Consider the following 23,479-nt stretch of genomic DNA (forward strand, 5'->3'; position numbering starts at 1 on the left):
TTGGAGTGAGACAGTGAGTGGGGAGTGAGTGAGGGATGGGGAGTGAGACAGTGAGTGGGGGAGTGAGTGAGGGACTCGGCATGAGATAGTGAGTGAAGGAGTGAGAGTGAGGGACTAGGAGTGAGACAGTGAGTGGGGAGTGAGTGAGACAGTGAGTGAAGAAGTGAGAATGACGGACTGGGAGTGAGACCGTGGAGTGGGGAGTGAGAGATGGACTGGGAGTGAGACAGTGAGTGGGGAGTGAGTGTGAGGGACTGGGAGTGAGATATTTTGTGAGGGAATGAGTGAGGGACTGTTGGTGAGATAGTGAGTGATGGAATGGGAGTGAGATAGTGAGTGAGGGAGTGAGTGAAGGAATGGGAGTGAGACCGTGAGTGGGGAGTGAGTGAGGGACTGGGAGTGAGTCAGGGAATGAGTGAGCGTCTGGGATTGAGACAGTGAGTGGGGAGTGAGAGTGTGGGACTGGGAGTGAGAGTGTGAGTGAGGGACTGGGAGTGAGACAGTGTGTGGGGAGTGAGTGAGAGACTGGAAGTGAGTCAGTGAGTGAGAGACTGGGGTTGAGACAGTGGGTGGGGAATGAGAGTGAGAGACTGCAAGTGAGTCAGTGGGTCAGGGAGTGAGTGAGGGATGGGGGTGAGACAGTCAGTGGGGAGCAAGAGTGTGGGACAGGGAGTGAGACAGTGAGTGAGTGGGTGAGTGAGGGTCTCGGAGTGAGACAGTGAGTAGGGAGTGAATGAGGGGCAGGGAGTGAGGTAATGAGTGGGCAGTAAGAGTGAGGGTCTGGGAGTGAGACAGTGAGTGGGGAGAGAATATGGGACTGGGGTGAGAGTCATTGGGGAGTGAGAGTGTGGGATTAGGAGTGAGACAATGAGTGAAGGAGTGAGTGACAGATTCGGAGTGAGACAGTGCGTGTGGAGTGAGGGACTGGGAGTGAGTCAGTGAGTGGAGGAGTGAGGGACTGGGGGTGAGACAGTGAGTGAGGGACTGGGAGTGAGAGTGAGTGAGGGTCTGGGAGTGTGACAGTGAGTGTGAGTGAGGGACTGGGGGTGAGACAGTGAGTGGGGAGTGAGTGAGGGACTGGGGTGAGACAGTGAGTGGGGAGTGAGTGAGGGACTGGGGGTGAGACAGTGAGTGGGGAGTGAGTGAGGGACGGGTGAGATGGTGAGTGAGGAGTGAGTGAGGGACGGGAGGTTAGGGAGTGGGTGAAAGAATGGGAGTGAGACAGTGAGTGAGGAATGAGAGTGAGGGACTGGGAGTGAGTCAGGCAGTGAGCGAGGGACTACAGGTGAGACAGTGTGTGGGGAATGAGACAGTGAGTGGGGAGTGAGTGAGGGTCTGGGAGTGAGACAGTGAGTGGGGAGTGAGTGAGGGTCTGGGGGTGAGACAGTGAGTGGGGAGTGAGTGAGGGACTGGGGTGAGATGGTGAGTGAGGAGTGAGTGAGGGACGGGAGGTTAGGGAGTGGGTGAAAGAATGGGAGTGAGACAGTGAGTGAGGAATGAGAGTGAGGGACTGGGAGTGAGTCAGGCAGTGAGCGAGGGACTACAGGTGAGACAGTGTGTGGGGAATGAGACAGTGAGTGGGGAGTGAGTGAGGGTCTGGGAGTGAGACAGTGAGTGGGGAGTGAGTGAGGGTCTGGGGGTGAGACAGTGAGTGGGGAGTGAGTGAGGGACTGGGGTGAGATGGTGAGTGAGGAGTGAGTGAGGGACGGGAGGTTAGGGAGTGGGTGAAAGAATGGGAGTGAGACAGTGAGTGAGGAATGAGAGTGAGGGACTGGGAGTGAGTCAGGCAGTGAGCGAGGGACTACAGGTGAGACAGTGTGTGGGGAATGAGACAGTGAGTGGGGAGTGAGTGAGGGTCTGGGAGTGAGACAGTGAGTGGGGAGTGAGTGAGTGTCTGGGAGTGAGATAGTGAGTGAGAGGGTGAGTGAGGGACTGGGAGTGAGATAGTGAGTGAGAGGGTGAGTGAGGGACTGGGAGTGAGATAGTGAGTGAGAGGGTGAGTGAGGGACTGGGAGTGAGATAGTGAGTGGGGGGTGAGTGTGGGACTGGGAGTGAGATAGCGGGTGTGAGTGAGGGACTGGAGTGTGAGATAGTGAGTGGGGAGTGAGAGTGAGGGTCTCGGAGTGAGACAGTGAGTGGGGAATGAGAGTGAGGGACTTGGAGTGAGTCAGGGAGTGAGTAAGGAGTGATGAATGTTTGGGAGTGAGACAGTGAGTGTAAGTGAGGGACTGGGAGTGAGACAGTGAGTGGAGAGTGAGTGAGGGTCCGGGCAGCGGGTGTGAGTGAGGGTCCGGGCAGTGGGTGTGAGTGAGGGTCCGCAGTGTGAGTGAGTGAGGATCCGGGCAGTGGGAGTGAGTGAGGGAGCGGACAGTGGGAGTGAGTGAAGGTCCGGACAGTGGGAGTGAGTGAAGGTCCGGACAGTGGGAGTGAGTGAGGGTCCGGACAGCGGGAGTGAGTGAGGGTCCGGACAGCGGGAGTGAGTGAGGGTCTGGGCAGTGGGAGTGAGTGAGGGTCTGCAGCGGGAGGGAGTGAGGGTCCGGGCAGTGGGAGTGAGTGAGGGTCCCGGCAGTGGGAGTGAGTGAGGGTCCCGGCAGTGGGAGTGAGTGAGGGTCCGGGCAGTGGGTGTGAGTGAGGGTCCGCAGTGTGAGTGAGTGAGGATCCGGGCAGTGGGAGTGAGTGAGGGAGCGGACAGTGGGAGTGAGTGAGGGAGCGGACAGTGGGAGTGAGTGAAGGTCCGGACAGTGGGAGTGAGTGAGGGTCCGGACAGCGGGAGTGAGTGAGGGTCCGGACAGCGGGAGTGAGTGAGGGTCTGGGCAGTGGGAGTGAGTGAGGGTCTGCAGCGGGAGGGAGTGAGGCTCCGGGCAGTGGGAGTGAGTGAGGGTCTGCAGCGGGAGTGAGTGAGGGTCCCGGCAGTGGGAGTGAGTGAGGGTCCCGGCAGTGGGAGTGAGTGAGGGTCCGGGCAGTGGGAGTGAGTGAGGGTCCGGACAGCGGGAGTGAGTGAGGGTCCGGGCAGCGGGAGTGAGTGAGGATCTGGGCAGTGGGAGGGAGTGAGGGTCTGCAGCGGGAGGGAGTGAGGGTCCGGGCAGTGGGAGTGAGTGAGGGTCTGCAGCGGGAGTGAGTGAGGGTCCGGGCAGTGGGAGTGAGTGAGGGTCCGGGCAGTGGGAGTGAGTGAGGGTCCGGACAGCGGGAGTGAGTGAGGGTCCGGGCAGCGGGAGTGAGTGAGGATCCGGGCAGTGGGAGGGAGTGAGGGTCTGCAGCGGGAGGGAGTGAGGGTCCGGGCAGTGGGAGTGAGTGAGGGTCTGCAGCGGGAGTGAGTGAGGGTCCCGGCAGCGGGAGTGAGTGAGGGTCCGGGCAGTGGGAGTGAGTGAGGGTCTGCAGCGGGAGTGAGTGAGGGTCCCGGCAGCGGGAGTGAGTGAGGGTTGGGCAGTGGGAGTGAGTGAGGGTCCGGGCCGTGGGAGTGAGTGAGGGTCCGGGCAGCGGGAGTGAGTGAGGGTCCGGGCAGCGGGAGTGAGTGAGGGTCTGCAGCGGGAGTGAGTGAGGGTCCGGGCAGTGGGAGTGAGTGAGGGTCCGGGCAGTGGGAGTGAGTGAGGGTCCGGGCCGTGGGAGTGAGTGAGGGTCCGTGCAGTGGGAGTGAGTGAGGGAGCGGACAGTGGGAGTGAGTGAGGGTCCGGGCAGTGGGAGTGAGTGAGGATCCAGGAAGTGGGAGTGAGTCAGGGTCCGCGCAGTGGGAGTGAGTGAGGGTCCGGGCAGTGGGAGTGAGTGAGGGTCCGCAGCGGGAGTGAGTGAGGGTCCGGGCTGTGGGAGTGAGTAACAGTCCAGGCAGAGGGAGTGAGTGAGGGAAGTGAGTGAGGGTCCAGGCTGTGGGAGTGAGTGAGGGTCCAGGCAGCGGGAGTGAGTGAGGGTCCGGGCAGTGGGAGTGAGTGAGGGTCCGCAGCGGGAGTGAGTGAGGGTCCGGGCAGCGGGAGTGAGTGTGGGTCCGGGCAGCGGGAGTGAGGGTCCGGGCAGCGGGAGTGAGTGAGGGTCCCGGCAGTGGAAGTGAGTGAGGGTCCCGGCAGTGGGAGTGAGTGCGGGTCCGTGCAGTGGGAGTGAGTGAGGGTCCGCAGCGGGAGTGAGTGAGGGTCCGTGCAGTGGGAGTGAGTGAGGGTCCGCAGCGGGAGTGAGTGAGGGTCCGGGCTGTGGGAGTGAGTAACAGTCCAGGCAGAGGGAGTGAGTGAGGGAAGTGAGTGAGGGTCCAGGCTGTGGGAGTGAGTGAGGGTCCAGGCAGCGGGAGTGAGTGAGGGTCCGGGCAGTGGGAGTGAGTGAGGGTCCGCAGCGGGAGTGAGTGAGGGTCCGGGCAGCGGGAGTGAGTGTGGGTCCGGGCAGTGGGAGTGAGGGTCCGGGCAGCGGGAGTGAGTGAGGGTCCCGGCAGTGGAAGTGAGTGAGGGTCCCGGCAGTGGGAGTGAGTGCGGGTCCGTGCAGTGGGAGTGAGTGAGGGTCCGCAGCGGGAGTGAGTGAGGGTCCGTGCAGTGGGAGTGAGTGAGGGTCCGCAGCGGGAGTGAGTGAGGGTCCGGGCAGTGGGAGTGAGTGAGGGTCCGCAGCGGGAGTGAGTGAGGGTCCGGGCAGTGGGAGTGAGTGTGGGTCCGGGCCGTGGGAGTGAGTGTGGGTCTGGGCCGTGGGAGTGAGTGTGGGTCCGCAGCGGGAGTGAGTGTGGGTCCGGGCAGTGGGAGTGAGTGTGGGTCCGGGCAGTGGGAGTGAGTGTGGGTCCGGGCAGTGGGAGTGAGTGTGGGTCCGGGCAGTGGGAGTGAGTGTGGGTCCGGGCAGTGGGAGTGAGTGTGGGTCCGGGCAGTGGGAGTGAGTGTGGGTCCGGGCAGCGGGAGTGAGTGTGGGTCCGGGCAGCGGGAGTGAGTGAGGGTCCGGGCAGCGGGAGTGAGTGAGGGTCCCGGCAGTGGAAGTGAGTGAGGGTCCGGGCAGTGGGAGTGAGTGAGGGTCTGCAGTGGGAGTGAGTGAGGGTTCGGGCTGTGGGAGTGAGTGAGGGTCTGCAGCGGGAGTGAGTGAGGGTCCGGGCAGTGGGAGTGAGGGGGGTCCAGCTGGTACCTGGGGTTGACCTGTGTGATGGGGATGTTGAGTCTCTGGGCGATGTCCTCAATGGTCTCATTGCCCTCAGAGATGATGCCCACTCCTTTGGCGATGGCTTTGGCAGTGATTGGATGGTCTCCCGTCACCATGATGACCTGGGTAAAGGGTGGGTGAGGCAGTGAGGGTGGATCGGGATGAGGGTGGATTGGTGTGAGGGGGTGAGGGGGTGAGGGTGGGTCAGGGTGAGGGGTGAGGGTGGGTTGGAGTGAGGGGTGAGGGAGTGACGTAATGAGGGTGGGTCGGAGTGAGGGAGTGAGCGTGGGTTGGAGTGAGGGGTGAGGGAGTGACGTAATGAGGGTGGGTCGGAGTGAGGGAGGGTCAGGGTGAGGGTGGGTCGGAGTGAGGGAGGGTCAGGGTGAGGGTGGGTCGGAGTGAGGGAGGGTTGGGGTGAGGGAGTGAGAGAGGGTCAGGGTGAGGGAGTGAGGGTAGGTCGGAGTGAGGGTGGGTCGGAGGGAGTGAGGGAGGGTCAGGGTGAGGGGTGAAGGAGGGTTGGGGTGAGGGGTGAGGATGGGTCGGGGTGAGGGAGTGAGGGAGGGTCAGAGTGAGGAGTGAGGGGTGAGGGAGGGTCGGAGTGAGGGAGGGAAGTGTGGCAAGGGTGGGCGGGCAGAGATAGTCAAGACAAATCAGGTCATCCGAACACACCCCTGACCTCTTGCCCCTTCATCCCCTGACCGCACTGCCCCGCCCTTTGACCCCTGACCTCCCATCCTCGCACCCCTTGACCGCACTGCCCCGCTCTTTGACCCCTGACCTCCCGTCCCCTTGACCGCACTGCCCCGTTCATTGACCCCTGACCTCCCGTCCTAGCTCCCCCTGCCCGGACTGAGCCCACCCCGGCCCCCTGGGTCCTCTGACCCCTGACCCTGCCTACCTTGATGCCAGCGCTGCGGCACTTGCCCACAGCGTCGGGCACCGCGGCCCGGGGCGGGTCGATCATCGACATGAGGCCGACGAAGCAGAGCTTCTCCGTCGGGAAGTTCACCTCGTCCGTGTCGAAGGCATATCCGGGCGGGAACTGTTCCACCGGGAGGTTCAGGTGGCAGAACCCTGGGGCAGGGGGGGAGACAGGCAGCTGTCACGTCACCGGGCGCTGACTCCGAGGCGAGGCACACACACCCACATACCCTCCCACTCCGAGAGACGCCCCCACACCTTCGCACAGCCCCCCCGCCACCTCACTGTCTCACATTGAGCCACTCCGCCCATCGGCAAAACCACAGGAAGATCCCACGGCCCACCAACCCACAGCCCGCTAAGAACACAACTTCCCCCCCCTAACCGCATTCGATGTCAAGTGCACAGGAGGATCCCGCGAACGGCCCGTATCGATGCCTCACCCTGCCCCGGGGACCGGGACACTCACCCGCGAAAGCTCCACCACCCCCGCCCTCCCACCCCTACACCACCGCGGCCCCGGGGACCCTTGGTGCCCACATTCACACCATCCCCCGCCCCTCCCCGCGGTGCGTGACGCTCAGTGCCCGCTCTCACCCAGGACCCGCTCGCCCAGGCCGCCCAGCTCCAGGTAGGCGTTCTGGAAGGCGTCCTTCATCTCGCTGTCGAGGGGGCACTCCTTGCCGTGGAGGAGGATGGAGGAGCAGCGATCCAGGATCCGTTCGGGAGCGCCCTTCATCACCAGGAGGTGGGCCCGCTCCTCGGCCGAGCCCAGCACGTGGATGGAGAGCTGCAGCACAAAGGGCACACAGGGCGGTGAGAGGTGGAGGGCACCCCACTGAGACAATACCCGACAGTGACAATACCCCACCGTGACAACACCCCACTGAGACAATACCCGACTGTGACAACACCCCGCCCAGACAATACCCCACCGTGACAACACCCCTCCGTGACAACACCCCTCCGTGACAACACCCCGCCCAGACAACACCCCGCCCAGACAACACCCCACCGTGACAACACCCCACCGTGACAATACCCCACCGTGACAACACCCCACCGTGACAACACCCCACCCAGACAACACCCCACCCAGACAACACCCCGCCCAGACAACACCCCGCCCAGACAACACCCCACCGTGACAACACCCCGCCCAGACAATACCCCACCGTGACAACACCCCACCGTGACAACACCCCACCCAGACAACACCCCGCCCAGACAACACCCCGCCCAGACAACACCCCACCGTGACAACACCCCTCCGTGACAACACCCCTCCGTGACAACACCCCGCCCAGACAACACCCCGCCCAGACAACACCCCGCCCAGACAACACCCCGCCGTGACAACACCCCACCGTGACAATACCCCACCGTGACAACACCCCGCCCAGACAACACCCCACCGTGACAACACCCCGCCCAGACAACACCCCGCCCAGACAACACCCCGCCCAGACAATACCCCGCCCAGACAATACCCCGCCCAGACAACACCCCGTCCAGACAACACCCCGCCCAGACAACACCCCGCCCAGACAACACCCCGCCCAGACAACACCCCGCCCAGACAACACCCCACCTGGTACTTGTTGGTGGAGTTGAACGGGATTTCGGTCACTTTGGGGTTCCTCTCCCTCATCTCTCTCACGGAGCCACACGACAGCTCGATGCACTTCAGCAGGGCTGACTCAGAGGCATCACCGGCTGTCTCTCTCTGTAACAGGGCCGGGGGGGGGAGGGGGATAAACCCGGGCAGGTTAGCTCCAATTACACAGGGTACTGGGGCAGAGGGAGAGGGGGTGGGGTGGGGAACCGAGGGGGAGGGCAGAGAGAGGGAGGGAGAGAGGGATGGAGAGAGGGACGGGGGAACACAGGGGGAGGGATAGAGAGGGATGGAGAGAGGGATGGGGGGAACACAGCGGGGGAGAGATAGAGAGGGATGGAGAGAGGGATGGAGAGAGGGACGGGGGAACACAGGGGGAGGGATGGAGAGAGGGATGGGGGCAACACAGCGGGGGAGAGGTAGAGAGGGATGGGGGAACACGGGGAGAGGTAGAGAGGGATGGAGAGAGGGTTGGGGGGAACACAGCGGGGGAGAGATAGAGAGGGGTGGAGAGAGGGATGGGGGAACACAGTGGGAGAGAGATAGAGAGGGATGGGGGAACACAGCGGGGGAGAGATAGAGAGGGATGGAGAGAGGGATGGGGGGGTTAACAGAGAGAGAGGTGAGAGATAGAGAGAGTGTGTAACGGAGAGAGACAGAGAGGGTGAGAAATACAGAGGGGGGAAAGAAAGAGAGAGAGACAGAGACACACACACAAAGAGGACAGATAAAGAGGAGAAGAGGGACAGAAACAGAGTCAGATAAAGAGACAGAGAAAGAGGCAGAGGAACAGATGAAGAAAGATAAAAGACAAAGAAGAAAAGGAAAGAGAGATAGAGAGAGAGAGAAAGAGAAGGAAAGAGACATAGTGAGGGGGGAAAGAGAAGGAAAAAGTGATAGAGAGAGTGATAGAGATGGAAAGAGAGATAGAGAGAGGGAAAGAGAGCTAGAGAGAGGCAAAGAGATGGAAAGAGAGAGGCAACGAGATGAAAAGAGAGATAGAGAGAGGGGAAAGAGAAGGAAAAAGTGATAGAGAGAGTGATAGAGATGGAAAGAGAGATAGAGAGAGGGGAAAGAGAAGGAAAGCGAGATAGAGAGAGGGTGTATGATATTCCCGGGTTGTGGAATGAAATCAGAAAGCAACTCTTTAAAAGCAGGAATGGCTGTGTTTTCTGATTGTGAGATTTACCGAGGTGGCCGAAGGGCCTTTATCCAGAGTATCGACCTCCAGGGCTGTGTGAGGTAACCCGGCACTCACTGTAAACACTGGTTACACAGCTGCTGGTTGCACCAGGATATGGAGAAGGTGCTGGCATCCTTAGGAAGGTCTACAAATGGAGATTCACCTGGCAACAGGCAGCTGATTGGTCGTGGCAACAGGAAGTGCGCCTGCCACCATCCACCCGATTGGCTGTCAGGTTGCTGAACAGTTTGGGGCTGCGAAGGGGATAGGGAGAAGCTCCGGTGGTCTCTCTGTTCTCTGCAGTAAAAGTGAACACTTGAATCCAAAAGGAGACCAGATTATGTTTCCTTCTGCTTTCTCCTTCCATCTGTAACACCTACGTTTCTTTATCCTGTCTGTGTGAAGGGGGAAGTTCTTGGTGGGTTAAGGTTTAACTGCTAGGTATGTAACATTTGCATGATTCTCCGTTGTTTGAGAGTCCATTGATTCGAGCGATCTTTCCTGTTCATGACAGGGGCCTGATGCAGGCTTCCGGCGGTGGCTAAGTTTGGAAATTGAGGGTACTTCTTTTTTTTAAAAAGACCTTTAACTTTTCTGTTCCCTCTGGGCACAGGAGATTTAATCTCCAATGAGTCAGGGCAACGTTTGAGGATTCGTCTGCAATAGTTTCGAAACGCAGGCCATGGGGAAAAGGGTGCAGCCGTTACGGACAGCACATCAAGTCAGCACTGTTCTTAAACCCGAGGGAAAGGCTGCCCTGCAGGTGGCGGTTTAAGGGAGAGACTGGGTTGATTGGTGGGTATACTGGAAGTGACATTGCCAGGCAGAGATCATGGACGCACTACCACGGGACAAGAGAGATTGGTGAGGATGAGGGCAGGGGTGGTTCTCCCTCCTGTTGGTTCCCCCTCAATTCCCCACCTGCCTCAGACCCCAGTCCAAGCCCCTTTCGGACCCGACCAGCTTGATCCAGACTGCTGCTGCCCCATGCCCCCAGTCTTGTTGGTGGGCACTGAAATCCACCCCCCCCCCAAGCGCACCAAACTACATCTGAAGTACAAAGGGACTTGGGAGTCCTGGCCCAGCATTCTCTCAGGGTCACCTCGGGGCGGCACGGTGGCTCAGTGGTTAGCGCTGCTGCCTCACAGCATCAGGGACCTGGGTTCAATTCCAGCCTCGGGTGACTGTCTGTGTGGAGTTTGCACGTTCTCCCTGTGTCTGTGTGGGTTTCCTCCGGGTGCTCTGGTTTCCTCCCACAGTCCAAAGATGTGCAGGTCAGGGTGAATTGGCCATGCTCAATTACCCACAGTGCCCAGGGATGTGCAAGTGAGGGTGGATAGGCCATGCTAAATTACCCTATAGTGCGCAGGGATGTGCAGGTTAGGGTAGATTGGCCATGCTAAATTACCCACAGTGCCCAGGGATGTGCAGGTTAGGGTGGATTGGCCATGCTAAATTACCCCATAGTGCCCAGGGATGTGCAGGTGAGGGTGGATTGGCCATGCTAAATTACCCATAGTGCCCAGGGATGTGCAGGTTAGGGTGGATTGGCCATGCTAAATTACCCATAGTGCCCAGGGATGTGCAGGTTAGGGTGGATTGGCCATGCTAAATTACCCATAGTGCTCAGGGATGTGCAGGTTAGGGTGGATTGGCCATGCTAAATTACCCATAGTGCCCAGGGATGTGCAGGTTAGGGTGGATTGGCCATGCTAAATTACCCCATAGTGTTCAGGGATGTGTAGGTTAGGGTGGATTGGCCATGCTAAATTACCCATAGTGCTCAGGGATGTGCAGGTTAGGGTGGATTGGCCATGCTAAATTATCCATAGTGCTCAGGGATGTGCAGGTTAGGGTGGATTGGCCATGCTAAATTACCCATAGTGCCCAGGGATGTGCAGGTTAGGGTGGATTGGCCATGCTAAATTACCCATAGTGTTGGGTGCATTAGTCAGGAGGAAATGGGTGGGTGGGTGACCCTGCGGAGGGTCGGTGTGGAAGGGTTTATCCTGAAGGGCCTGTCTCCACACTGTAGGGAATCGAATCTAATCTAAACGTGCAGGTTGAGTCAGTCCTCAGTGAGGGAAATGCGAGGTTGGCATTTGTCTCGAGCAGGAGAGAGAGTGAGGATTGGAGATGTGGGAGTTCAGAGTCGAGAGGGTGGTGCTGGAAAAATCACAGGCAGCATCCGAGGAGCAGGAGAGTCGACATTTCGGGCATCGGCTTTTCATCAGGAACATTTGAAGAAGATCTGAAAGCAGAGCTGTGCCTCTGAGGTTCTGTCGGACTCTGGTCAGACCACTTTTGGAGCACTGTGTGCAGTTTTGCGCTCAGTGAGTTTTGGGATTGTTTCCCTGTAACGTGAGGTTTGTCTGTCTGTCAGAAGTAGTTTCCCTTGTTCGATACAGGAGCCTGGTCAGTGCTGTCAGCCAGCCCGGTCGGAGCGATGGGGGATTGGTAAGTCAATGTAAAACCCTCAACTCTGCTAGGTCTCCAGGAAGGACAGGGATTCGTTTCCTGTTCACTACCACAGTAAGGAATAACCGGGTGTGTTCCGGAGACAGAGGGAGGAAGAGAAAGAGAGAGTGACAAAGAGAGAGACAGAAAGAGGCACAGACAGGGGGGGAGAGAGAGAGAGAGAGGGGGGGGGGGAGAGAGAGAGAGAGAGAGAGACATGAAAAGAGAGAAAGGCATGATGTGAGATGGAGAAAGGGAGATGCAGAATGAGAGACAGCGAGAGGTTATTTTTAAATCATGAGGGGCATGGATAGGATAAATAGTCAAAGTCTTTTCCCCTGGGGTGGGGGAGTCCAGAACTAGAGGGGCATAGGTTTAGGGTGAGAGGGGAAAGATATAAAAGGGACCTAAGGGGCAACTTTTTCCCCCAGAGGGTGGTACGTGTATGGAATGAGCTGCCAGAGGAAGTGGTGGAGGCTGGTACAATTACAGCATTTAAGAGGCATTTGGATGGGGACATGAATAGGAAGGGTTTGGGGGGATATGGGCCGGGTGCTGGCAGGTGGGACTAGATTGGGTTGGGATATCTGGACGGGTTGGGCTGAAGGGTCTGTTTCTGTGCTGTACATCTCTAGGACTGTGTGCACTCCCTGTACACTCACTCACTCTGTCTCTCTCCTTCACATTCCCCCTCTCGCCCTCAGGACTGACGGCCCCCTTCACCCTCTGACACCAGTGACCCCTGACCCCTTGACGTTGAGATGGACTGGAATGTAAGTGAAGATGTGCCACCGGGTCGGGGGGGGGGGGGGGCGGTGAGCCAGATGCCAAGAGGAGGGGGAGGTGGGGTGGAGTGTGCCCTGTGTTGTGGGTGCCCAGTTCCCAAGGTGCGGGCTGGGGGTGGGAGGAGTGACCTGGAATCACCGCTCTGAAAGCCTGTCTCGGGCACGGTCACGGGTTGGTGTGTGCCCAGGGGGGTGTTGGGATGAATGGGGCAGTGCCAGGCAATGTGTTACGCTGTGGTCTTAGTGAGGTACGATCACATCCACTCTGGGAGGGAGAGAGACAGAGCGAGACAGAGCGAGACAGAGAGAGACAGAGAGAGACAGAGAGAGACAGAGAGAGAAAGAGAGAGAAAGAGAGACAGATCTGTCTGTGCTGCTGGGTGCACAGTGGGTCCTACCTTCGAGATGGAGATATTTTCCTGTCCGGGTCGGAACACAGCCCTGTTACAGAGAGCAGCAATCCTGGAGAGAGCAGCCCAGGTTGGGGAGGTCTTATCGAAGGCCGTGCCTGAGAGAGAGAGAGAGAGATATACACCTTACAGACAGACACAGAACTGAGTGTCTTCTCACAGGTTCTCAACTGTCTGCACGCACAGGGAGATCCCATCTATCATCCACATAATTCAGAAATACCTCGTGCAGACTGCTTCTCAGCATTTCCTGTGTTCCACACTCAAATGGTGTCTAACTGAGGGATACGGAGACCAGAACTGTGCACGGTGCTCCGAGTGTGGTCTAACTGAGGGATACGGAGACCAGAACTGTGCACAGTGCTCCAAGTGTGGTCTAACTGAGGGATACAGAGACCAGAACTGTGCACGGTGCTCCAAGTGTGGTCTAACTGAGGGATACGGAGACCAGAACTGTGCACGGTGCTCCAACTGCGGTCTAACTGAGGGATACAGAGACCAGAACTGTGCACGGTGCTCCAAGTGTGGTCTAACTGAGGGATACAGAGACCAGAACTGTGCACGGTGCTCCGAGTGTGGTCTAACTGAGGGATACAGAGACCAGAACTGTGCACGGTGCTCCAAGTGTGGTCTAACTGAGGGATACGGAGACCAGAACTGTGCACAGTGCTCCAAGTGTGGTCTAACTGAGGGATACAGAGACCAGAACTGTGCACGGTGCTCCAAGTGTGGTCTAACTGAGGGATACGGAGACCAGAACTGTGCACGGTGCTCCGAGTGTGGTCTAACTGAGGGATACGGAGACCAGAACTGTGCACGGTGCTCCAAGTGTGGTCTAACTGAGGGATACAGAGACCAGAACTGTGCACGGTGCTCCGAGTGTGGTCTAACTGAGGGATACGGAGACCAGAACTGTGCACGGTGCTCCAAGTGTGGTCTAACTGAGGGATACGGAGACCAGAACTGTGCACAGTGCTCCAAGTGTGGTCTAACTGAGGGATACAGAGACCAGAACTGTGCACAGTGCTCCAAGTGTGGTCTAACTGAGGGATACGGAGACCAGAACTGTGCACGGTGCTCCAAGTGTGGTCTAAACTGAGGGATACGGAGAACAGAACTGTGCACGGTGCTCCGAGTGTGGTCTAACTGAGGGATACGGAGACCAGAACTGTGCACGGTGCTCCGAGTGTGGTCTAACTGAGGGATACAGAGACCAGAACTGTGCACGGTGCTCCGAGTGTGGTCTAACTGAGGGATACGGAGACCAGAACTGTGCACGGTGCTCCGAGTGTGGTCTAACTGAGGGATACAGAGACCAGAACTGTGCACGGTGCTCCGAGTGTGGTCTAACTGAGGGATACGGAGACCAGAACTGTGCACGGTGCTCCGAGTGTGGTCTAACTGAGGGATACGGAGACCAGAACTGTGCACGGTGCTCCAACTGCGGTCTAACTGAGGGATACAGAGACCAGAACTGTGCACGGTGCTCCGAGTGTGGTCTAACTGAGGGATACAGAGACCAGAACTGTGCACCGTGCTCCGAGTGTGGTCTAACTGAGGGATACAGAGACCAGAACTGTGCACGGTGCTCCGAGTGTGGTCTAACTGAGGGATACAGAGACCAGAACTGTGCACGGTGCTCCAAGTGTGGTCTAACTGAGGGATACAGAGACCAGAACTGTGCACGGGGCTCCAAGTGTGGTCTAACTGAGGGATACGGAGACCAGAACTGTGCACGGTGCTCCAAGTGTGGTCTAACTGAGGGATACAGAGACCAGAACTGTGCACAGTGCTCCAAGTGTGGTCTAACTGAGGGATATGGAGACCAGAACTGTGCACGGTGCTCCAAGTGTGGTCTAACTGAGGGATACAGAGACCAGAACTGTGCACGGTGCTCCGAGTGTGGTCTAACTGAGGGATATAGAGACCAGAACTGTGCACAGTGCTCCAAGTGTGGTCTAACTGAGGGATACGGAGACCAGAACTGTGCACGGTGCTCCAAGTGTGGTCTAACTGAGGGATACAGAGACCAGAACTGTGCACGGTGCTCCGAGTGTGGTCTAACTGAGGGATACGGAGACCAGAACTGTGCACAGTGCTCCACGTGTGTGGTCTCGCCACTCTCTTTTTATATGTTCACCTTCCTGTATACACAAACACTCTCCCATGCGTGTTCACTTGTGAACCGTGCACATGTTTGGACACACATCCTCTCGCGTGCACCTAATAGCTCATTCCTGTCTGCACGTTCTCATGCATCCTTTCATGAAGTTGTGTCAAGTATTCACGAATCAGAGGGTAGAATTTGTCGGTAATGATGATATCGGAGAAAAATGCGTGGTCCCTTCAAGAGATAAAGTGCTTTTCAAAGCTTGGAGATGTCAAATAAGCCGTGCATGTCTGGACAGTTCTAAAACGGATTCATGGCTTGTTGAGTGGCTACCTTTGGCCAGTGTGTGGGCCAGTGGTTTGAACTCAGCCGATTAATGTTCCCCAGGTGCTGGATGCTAAAGACCAATTGAATTTAAATCTGTTGGCATTGACAGGAATTTGATGTGTCATCGCATGTACATAAAAAGCAGGTTTGGAAAATTTGGGGGAACGCCAACTGGAGACAGAGCAGACCTGCCATCAGAGAGATAAATTCCGGGTTCTCACGAGAAATCTCCCCACTCTCTCAAAAAGCACCATCTATCTATAACCCCCACCACGGCACTTTCGATCACCTTCCAGACGAAAGAAATTCCAGGGAAAACGCCGGAGAAGGCATTCCGGACAGACTAAGACAACAGAAGAAGACACAGAACTTGCCGGAGAATCTGTTCTGTGTGAACTTTGAGAGACTAAAGTTTTAATTGATTGTTTACTTATTACCGGGAGTTATCGGAGTGAGGCCGTGTTATTGAAACAACATGACAATAGAAGTTAGTTCAGTTAGGGACAAGGTATTAGTTACGGAGGAATTGTCCCATTTGTTCTGTTAATTTGTTGACTGTTAAGGTTAAATAAATAAATTGTTACTGATAAAGTGAGTTTCAGGGATTCCATTTCATTTCACCACCCTTTCAGGACAGATTGGAGGGTCAGGGAGAGGTAGGTTATCAGCCTTCATTATCAGATTACAAACTGAGGAGCTCCTCTCTGAGAGGTTGGCTTTAGTCATCAGAGGGGGATAGACCTCCGCTCGGGAACAATACACACACACACACACACACACTCACAGAGACACGCACACATACACAGACACACACACACAGACACACACAGAGAGACACAGGCACACACACACACAGAGACACACACACAGAGACACACACACAGACACATACACAGAGACACACACACACAGACACACACAGAGAGACACAGGCACACACACACACAGAGACACACACACAGACACACGAACACAGAGACACACACACAGACACACACAGAGAGACACAGGCACACACACACACAGAGACACACACACAGAGACACACGCACACACACACACACAGACACACGAACACAGAGACACACACACAGAGACACACACACACATACACAGAGACACATACACAGAGACACACACACCCTCACATACAGACACACACAGAGACACGAACACAGAGAGACACGCACACAGAGACACAGACACACACAGACACACACACACACACACCCTCACACACAGAGACACACACACAGACACATACACAGAGACACACACACACAGACACACAGAGACATACACACACACAGAGCCACACACACAGATACATAGAGACACAGAGACACACACACAGACAGACACAGACACACACACAGACACAAACCTCCTTTCCACACTCCCTCCCTCTCACACATCCCCTCCCTCACACTCACCCTCACATACTCCCTCTCTCACACACTCCCTCCCGCACACTGTTCCTCACACACACAGAATCACACTCTCACACTTCCTCCCTCACAGCAGTCTCTCCATCACATACTCGCTCCTTCACACACACCCTCCTCCGCACACAAACACACACCCACCCCCTCATATATCCTGTCCATCACACACACACACACACATTTTCTCACACTCACTCACTCTGACATACACACTCACATTCCCTCTCTCACCCACACTCCCTCTCTCACACACACACTCTCATGCACATACACTCACTCAGACACACACAATCTCTCACACACACTCACTCTCAGACACACACACACTCTCACACACAGACTCACTCACTCACACACACACCCTCTCTCACACACACACAGACACTCACTCTCTCTCACACACACACCCCCTCTATCACACACACGCACACACACCCCCTCTATCACACACACGCACACACACACCCCCTCTATCACACACACACACACACCCTCTCACACACACACACCCCCTCTATCACACACACGCACACACCCCCTCTATCACACACACACACTCCCTCTCACACACACACCCCCTCTATCACACACACGCACACACCCCCTCTATCACACACACGCACACACACACCCCCTCTATCACACACACACACCCCCTCTCACACACACACCCCCTCTCACACACACACACCCCCCCTCTATCACACACACGCACACACCCCCTCTATCACACACACACACTCCCTCTCACACACACACCCCCTCTATCACACACACGCACACACCCCCTCTATCACACACACACACTCCCTCTCACACACACACACCCCCTCCCACACACACACACCCCCTCTCACACACACACACCCCCTCTATCACACACACGCACACACCCCCTCTATCACACAGACACACTCCCTCGCACACACACACACCCCCCCTCTCACACACACACACCCCCTCTATCACACATAAACACACACACTCCCTCTCACACACACGCACACACACACCCCCTCTATCACACACACGCACACACTCCCTCACACACACACACGCACACACCCCCTCTATCACACACACGCACACACACACCCCCTCTATCACACACACGCACACACCCCCTCTATCACACGCACACACCCCCTCTATCACACACACGCACACACCCCCTCTATCACACGCACACACTCCCTCTCACACACACACACACCCTCTATCACACACACGCACACACCCCCTCTATCACACACACACCCCCTCTATCACACACACACCCCCTCTATCACACACACGCACACACCCCCTCTATCACACACACGCACACACACCCCCCCTCTATCACACACACGCACACACCCCCTCTATCACACACACGCACACACACACCCCCTCTATCACACACACGCACACACCCCCTCTATCACACGCACACACTCCCTCTCACACACACGCACACACACACCCCCTCTATCACACACACGCACACACCCCCTCTATCACACACACACACCGCCTCTATCACACACACACACTCCCTCTCACACACACACACCCCCTCTCACACACACACACCCCCCCTCTATCACACACACACACCCTCTATCACACACACGCACACACCCCCTCTATCACACACACACACTCCCTCTCACACACACACCCCCCCTCTATCACACACACACACCCCCTCTATCACACACACACACCCCTCTATCACACATACACACACACTCCCTCTATCACACATACACACACACTCCCCCTCACACACACACCCCCCCTCTATCACACATACACACACACTCCCTCTCACACACACACACCCTCTATCACACATACACACACACTCCCTCTCACACACACGCACACACACACCCCCTCTATCACACACACGCACACACTCCCTCACACACACACACACCCCCTCTATCACACACACACACTCCCTCTCACACACACACACCCCCTCTATCACACACACGCACACACCCCCTCTATCACACACACGCACACACCCCCTCTATCACACGCACACACCCCCTCTATCACACACACGCACACACCCCCTCTATCACACGCACACACTCCCTCTCACACACACACACCCCCTCTATCACACACACGCACACACTCCCTCTCACACACACACACCCCCTCTATCACACATACACACACACTCCCTCTCACACACACGCACACACACACCCCCTCTATCACACACACGCACACACTCCCTCACACACACACACACCCCCTCTATCACACACACACACTCCCTCTCACACACACACACCCCCTCTCACACACACACACACCCCCTCTCACACGCACACACCCCCTCTATCACACACACGCACACACCCCCTCTATCACACACACACCCCCTCTATCACACACACGCACACACCCCCTCTATCACACACACACACTCCCTCTCACACACACACACTCCCTCTCACACACACACACCCCCTCTCACACACACGCACACACACACCCCCTCTATCACACACACGCACACACTCCCTCTATCACACACACACCCCCTCTATCACACACACGCACACACCCCCTCTATCACACACACACACTCCCTCTCACACACACACACCCCCTCTATCACACACACACCCCCTCTATCACACACACGCACACACCCCCTCTATCACACACACACACCCCCTCTCACACACACACACCCCCTCTATCACACACACACACACTGCCTCTCACACACACACCCCCTCTCACACACACACACACTCCCTCTCACACACACACACACTCCCTCTCACACACACACACCCCCTCTATCACACACACGCACACACCCCCTCTATCACACACACACACCCCCTCTCACACACACACACCCCCTCTATCACACACACACACACTGCCTCTCACACACACACCCCCTCTCACACACACACACACACCTCTCACGCACACACACACACACCCTCTCACACACACACACACACCCTCTCACACACACACACACACACACACACTCACTCCCTCTCACACACACACACCCCCTCTATCACACATACACACACACTCCCTCTCACACACACGCACACACACACCCCCTCTATCACACACACGCACACACTCCCTCACACACACACACGCACACACCCCCTCTATCACACACACGCACACACACACCCCCTCTATCACACACACGCACACACCCCCTCTATCACACACACGCACACACCCCCTCTATCACACGCACACACCCCCTCTATCACACACACGCACACACCCCCTCTATCACACGCACACACTCCCTCTCACACACACACACCCCCTCTATCACACACACGCACACACCCCCTCTATCACACACACACCCCCTCTATCACACACACACCCCCTCTATCACACACACGCACACACCCCCTCTATCACACACACACCCCCTCTATCACACACACGCACACACCCCCTCTATCACACACACACCCCCTCTATCACACACACGCACACACCCCCTCTATCACACACACACCCCCTCTATCACACACACACCCCCTCTATCACACACACGCACACACCCCCTCTATCACACACACACACTCCCTCTCACACACACACACCCCCTCTCACACACACACACACCCTCTATCACACACACACACCCCCTCTCACACACACACACCCCCTCTCTCACACATACACACACACTCCCTCTCACACACACACACCCCCTCTCACACACACACACACCCTCTCACACACACACACACACTCCCTCTCACACACACACACCCCCTCTATCACACATACACACACACTCCCTCTCACACACAAGCACACACACACCCCCTCTATCACACACACGCACACACACACTCCCTCTCACACACACACACACACACCCTCTCACACACACACACACCCCCTCTCACACACACACACACACCCTCTCACACACACACGCACACACCCCCTCTCACACACACTCGCACACACCCCCTCTATCACACACACACACTCCCTCTCACACACACACATACCCTCTATCACACACACCCCCTCTATCACACACACGCACACACCCCCTCTATCACACACACACACCCCCTCTCACACACACACACCCCTCTATCACACACACGCACACACACCCTCTATCACACACACACCCCCTCTATCACACACACGCACACACCCCCTCTATCACACACACACACTCCCTCTCACACACACACACCCCTCTATCACACACACGCACACACCCCCTCTATCACACACACACACCCCCTCTCACACACACACACCCCCTCTCACACACACACACCCCCTCTATCACACATACACATACACTCCCTCTCACACACACACACACCCCCTCTCACACACACACACACCCTCTCACACACACACACACCCTCTATCACACATACACACACACTCCCTCTCACACACACACCCCCTCTATCACACATACACACACACTCCCTCTCACACACACACACCCCCTCTATCACACATACACACACACTCCCTCTCACACACACGCACACACACACCCCCTCTATCACACACACGCACACACACACCCCCTCTATCACACACACACACTCCCTCTCACACACACACACCCCCTCTCTCACACACACACACACTCCCTCTCACACACACACTCCCTCTCACACACACACACGCACACACTCCCTCTCACACACACACACGCACACACACTCCCTCTCACACACACACACACACACTCCCTCTCACACAACACACACACACACACGCACACACTCCCTCTCACACACACACACACACTCCCTCTCACACACACACACACACACACACACGCACACACTCCCTCACACACACACACACACACACTCCCTCTCACACACACACACACTCCCTCTCACACACACACACACGCACACACTCCCTCTCACACACACACACACGCACTCCCTCTCACACACACACTCCCTCTCACACACACACACACACTCCCTCTCACACACACACACACACACACACACACACACTCCCTCTCTCATTCACTTACTCCCTCTCACGCTGACTCTGTCTCTCTCCCACACGCTCTCGCCCGCGGCCCCCACCCTGTCTCCGTGCCGCGGCGGCGACTGACCTGACTGGTCCTCGGTGGTATCGGCCTCGTGGATCTGGTTATCGAACCACATGTGGGCGACAGTCATGCGGTTCTGGGTCAGGGTGCCGGTCTTGTCGGAGCAGATGGTGGAGGTGGAGCCCAGGGTCTCCACCGCCTCCAGGTTCTTCACCAGGCAGTTCTTCCGGGCCATCCGCTTGGCGGTCAGGGTCAGGCAGACCTGAGCGAGACAGGGAGAAGGGGGAAGTGAGGGGGGGGCCGGCGATGGTTATGGGGGTGGGGGAGTTGGGTGAGCGCGGCGCGCGGCGACTGACCGTGACAGTGGCCAGCAACCCCTCGGGCACGTTGGCCACGATGATGCCGATCAGGAAGATGACGGCCTCCAGCCAGGTGTAACCCAGAATCAGCGACAGGACGAAGAAGGAGACGCCCAGGAAGACGGCGACGCCCGTGATGATGTGGATGAAGTGCTCGATCTCCAGCGAGATGGGCGTCTGGCCCACCTCCAGCCCCGACGCCAGCGTGGCGATACGGCCCATCACCGTCCTATCCCCCGTGAAGATCACCAGGCCCCGGGCCGTCCCTGTCCGGGAAACAGGCGCAGAGTGAAGCTCCCGCGACTCTCAGAAGCTGAATGTAAAGCTTCCTCTACACTGTTCCCCCCCCCCTATCAAACACTCCCAGGACAGGGACAGCACGGGGTTAGATACAGAGTAAAGCTCCCTCTACACTGTCCCCCATCAAACACTCCCAGGACACGGACAGCACGGGGTTAGATACAGAGTAAAGCTCCCTCTACACTGTCCCCCATCAAACACTCCCAGGGCAGGGACAGCACGGGGTTAGATACAGAGTAAAGCTCCCTCTACACTGTCCACCCCCCATCAAACACTTCCAGGACAGGGACAGCACGGGGTTAGATACAGAGTAAAGCTCCCTCTACACTGTCCTGGGAGTGTTTGATGGGGGTCAGTGTAGAGGGAGGACAGGGACAGGACAGGAACAGCATGGGGTAAGATACAGAGTAAAGCTCCCTCTACACTGTCCCCCATCAAACACACCCAGGACAACGAAAGCACGGTGTTCGATTCAGAGTGAAGCTCCCTCTACACTGTCCCCCATCAAACACTCCCAGGACAGGGACAGCACGGGGTTAGATATAGAGTAAAGCTCCCCCCAGACTGTCCTCCCCTCCCAGGGACAGGGACAGTACCGGGGGTGAGGTACGGAGTGAAGACCCCCCTAGACTGTCCTCCCTTCCCAGGGACAGGGACAGTACCGGGGGTGAGGTACAGAGTGAAGCCCCCCTAGACTGTCCTCCCTTCCCAGGGACAGGGACAGTACCGGGGGTGAGGTACGGAGTAAAGCAGCTGACAGCAGACCTTCCACACAGTTTGTCGAGAAAAACGCGATGTTCCGAGTCTCCAACGGATTGTCATTGGTGAATTCTGGTGACCGGGTTTGTGGTTCCGACTCTCCTGTGAGAGAGGAATTGTCGACCTGCAAAAGACCGGAAGGTGTGGGAGTGCAATGAGACCACTCAGCCCATTGACCCTGCTCCCCCATTCCATCATGGCTGACCTCCCGTTCTACGGCCTCCCTCCCGGTTACCCACAATCCCCCTTTCCCCACCAAGGCCCTGCCCATCTCTGTCACCACCACCCTCAGTGACCTTGCCCTCCCCCCGCCCTCTGACCCCCACAGAATCCCCACCCCCCCCAACCTGAAGGGGTTCCTCCCCATCTCAGTTCCAAAGGGTCATCCCTTCACCTTGAGGCTGGGCCTAGTCTCTGCGATTGGTGGGACCATCACCCCCCCACCCCACGTCCCCCTCTGTCCCGGACTCTCAGTATTCTCCATGTTTCAAACTGAACCCCCCCCCATTGCCCCAAATCGTGTCGATATTTATGGGGGCGGGGGTCCCCGGGAGGGAGTCGGTATTTACAGGGGGGGGTCCCCGGGAGGGTGTCGATATTTACAGGGGGGGGTCCCCGGGAGGGTGTCGGTATTTACAGGGGGGGTCCC

General features: G+C 57.2%; 1 protein-coding gene across 1 annotated transcript in view; it reads right to left on the reverse strand.

Annotated features, from left to right (window-relative positions):
- Window positions 1-22,954, reverse strand: part of LOC132810202 (sodium/potassium-transporting ATPase subunit alpha-2) — a gene marked incomplete at its 5' end in the record, with an annotated part of 33,308 nt that extends 10,354 nt beyond the window's left edge. Inside the window, 8 exons of the mRNA XM_060822625.1 lie at window positions 5,074-5,210; window positions 5,987-6,162; window positions 6,607-6,799; window positions 7,601-7,735; window positions 12,448-12,557; window positions 21,476-21,674; window positions 21,769-22,037; window positions 22,837-22,954. Of these exons, the coding sequence (XP_060678608.1) occupies window positions 5,074-5,210; window positions 5,987-6,162; window positions 6,607-6,799; window positions 7,601-7,735; window positions 12,448-12,557; window positions 21,476-21,674; window positions 21,769-22,037; window positions 22,837-22,954 (1,337 nt within the window). The remainder of the gene's footprint in view (window positions 1-5,073; window positions 5,211-5,986; window positions 6,163-6,606; window positions 6,800-7,600; window positions 7,736-12,447; window positions 12,558-21,475; window positions 21,675-21,768; window positions 22,038-22,836) is intronic.
- Between the last annotated feature and the right edge of the window lie 525 nt (window positions 22,955-23,479).

The sequence above is a fragment of the Hemiscyllium ocellatum genome, unplaced genomic scaffold, assembly GCF_020745735.1.
Source record: "Hemiscyllium ocellatum isolate sHemOce1 unplaced genomic scaffold, sHemOce1.pat.X.cur. scaffold_1591_pat_ctg1, whole genome shotgun sequence".
In the NCBI taxonomy this organism is placed as follows: Eukaryota; Metazoa; Chordata; class Chondrichthyes; order Orectolobiformes; family Hemiscylliidae; genus Hemiscyllium; species Hemiscyllium ocellatum.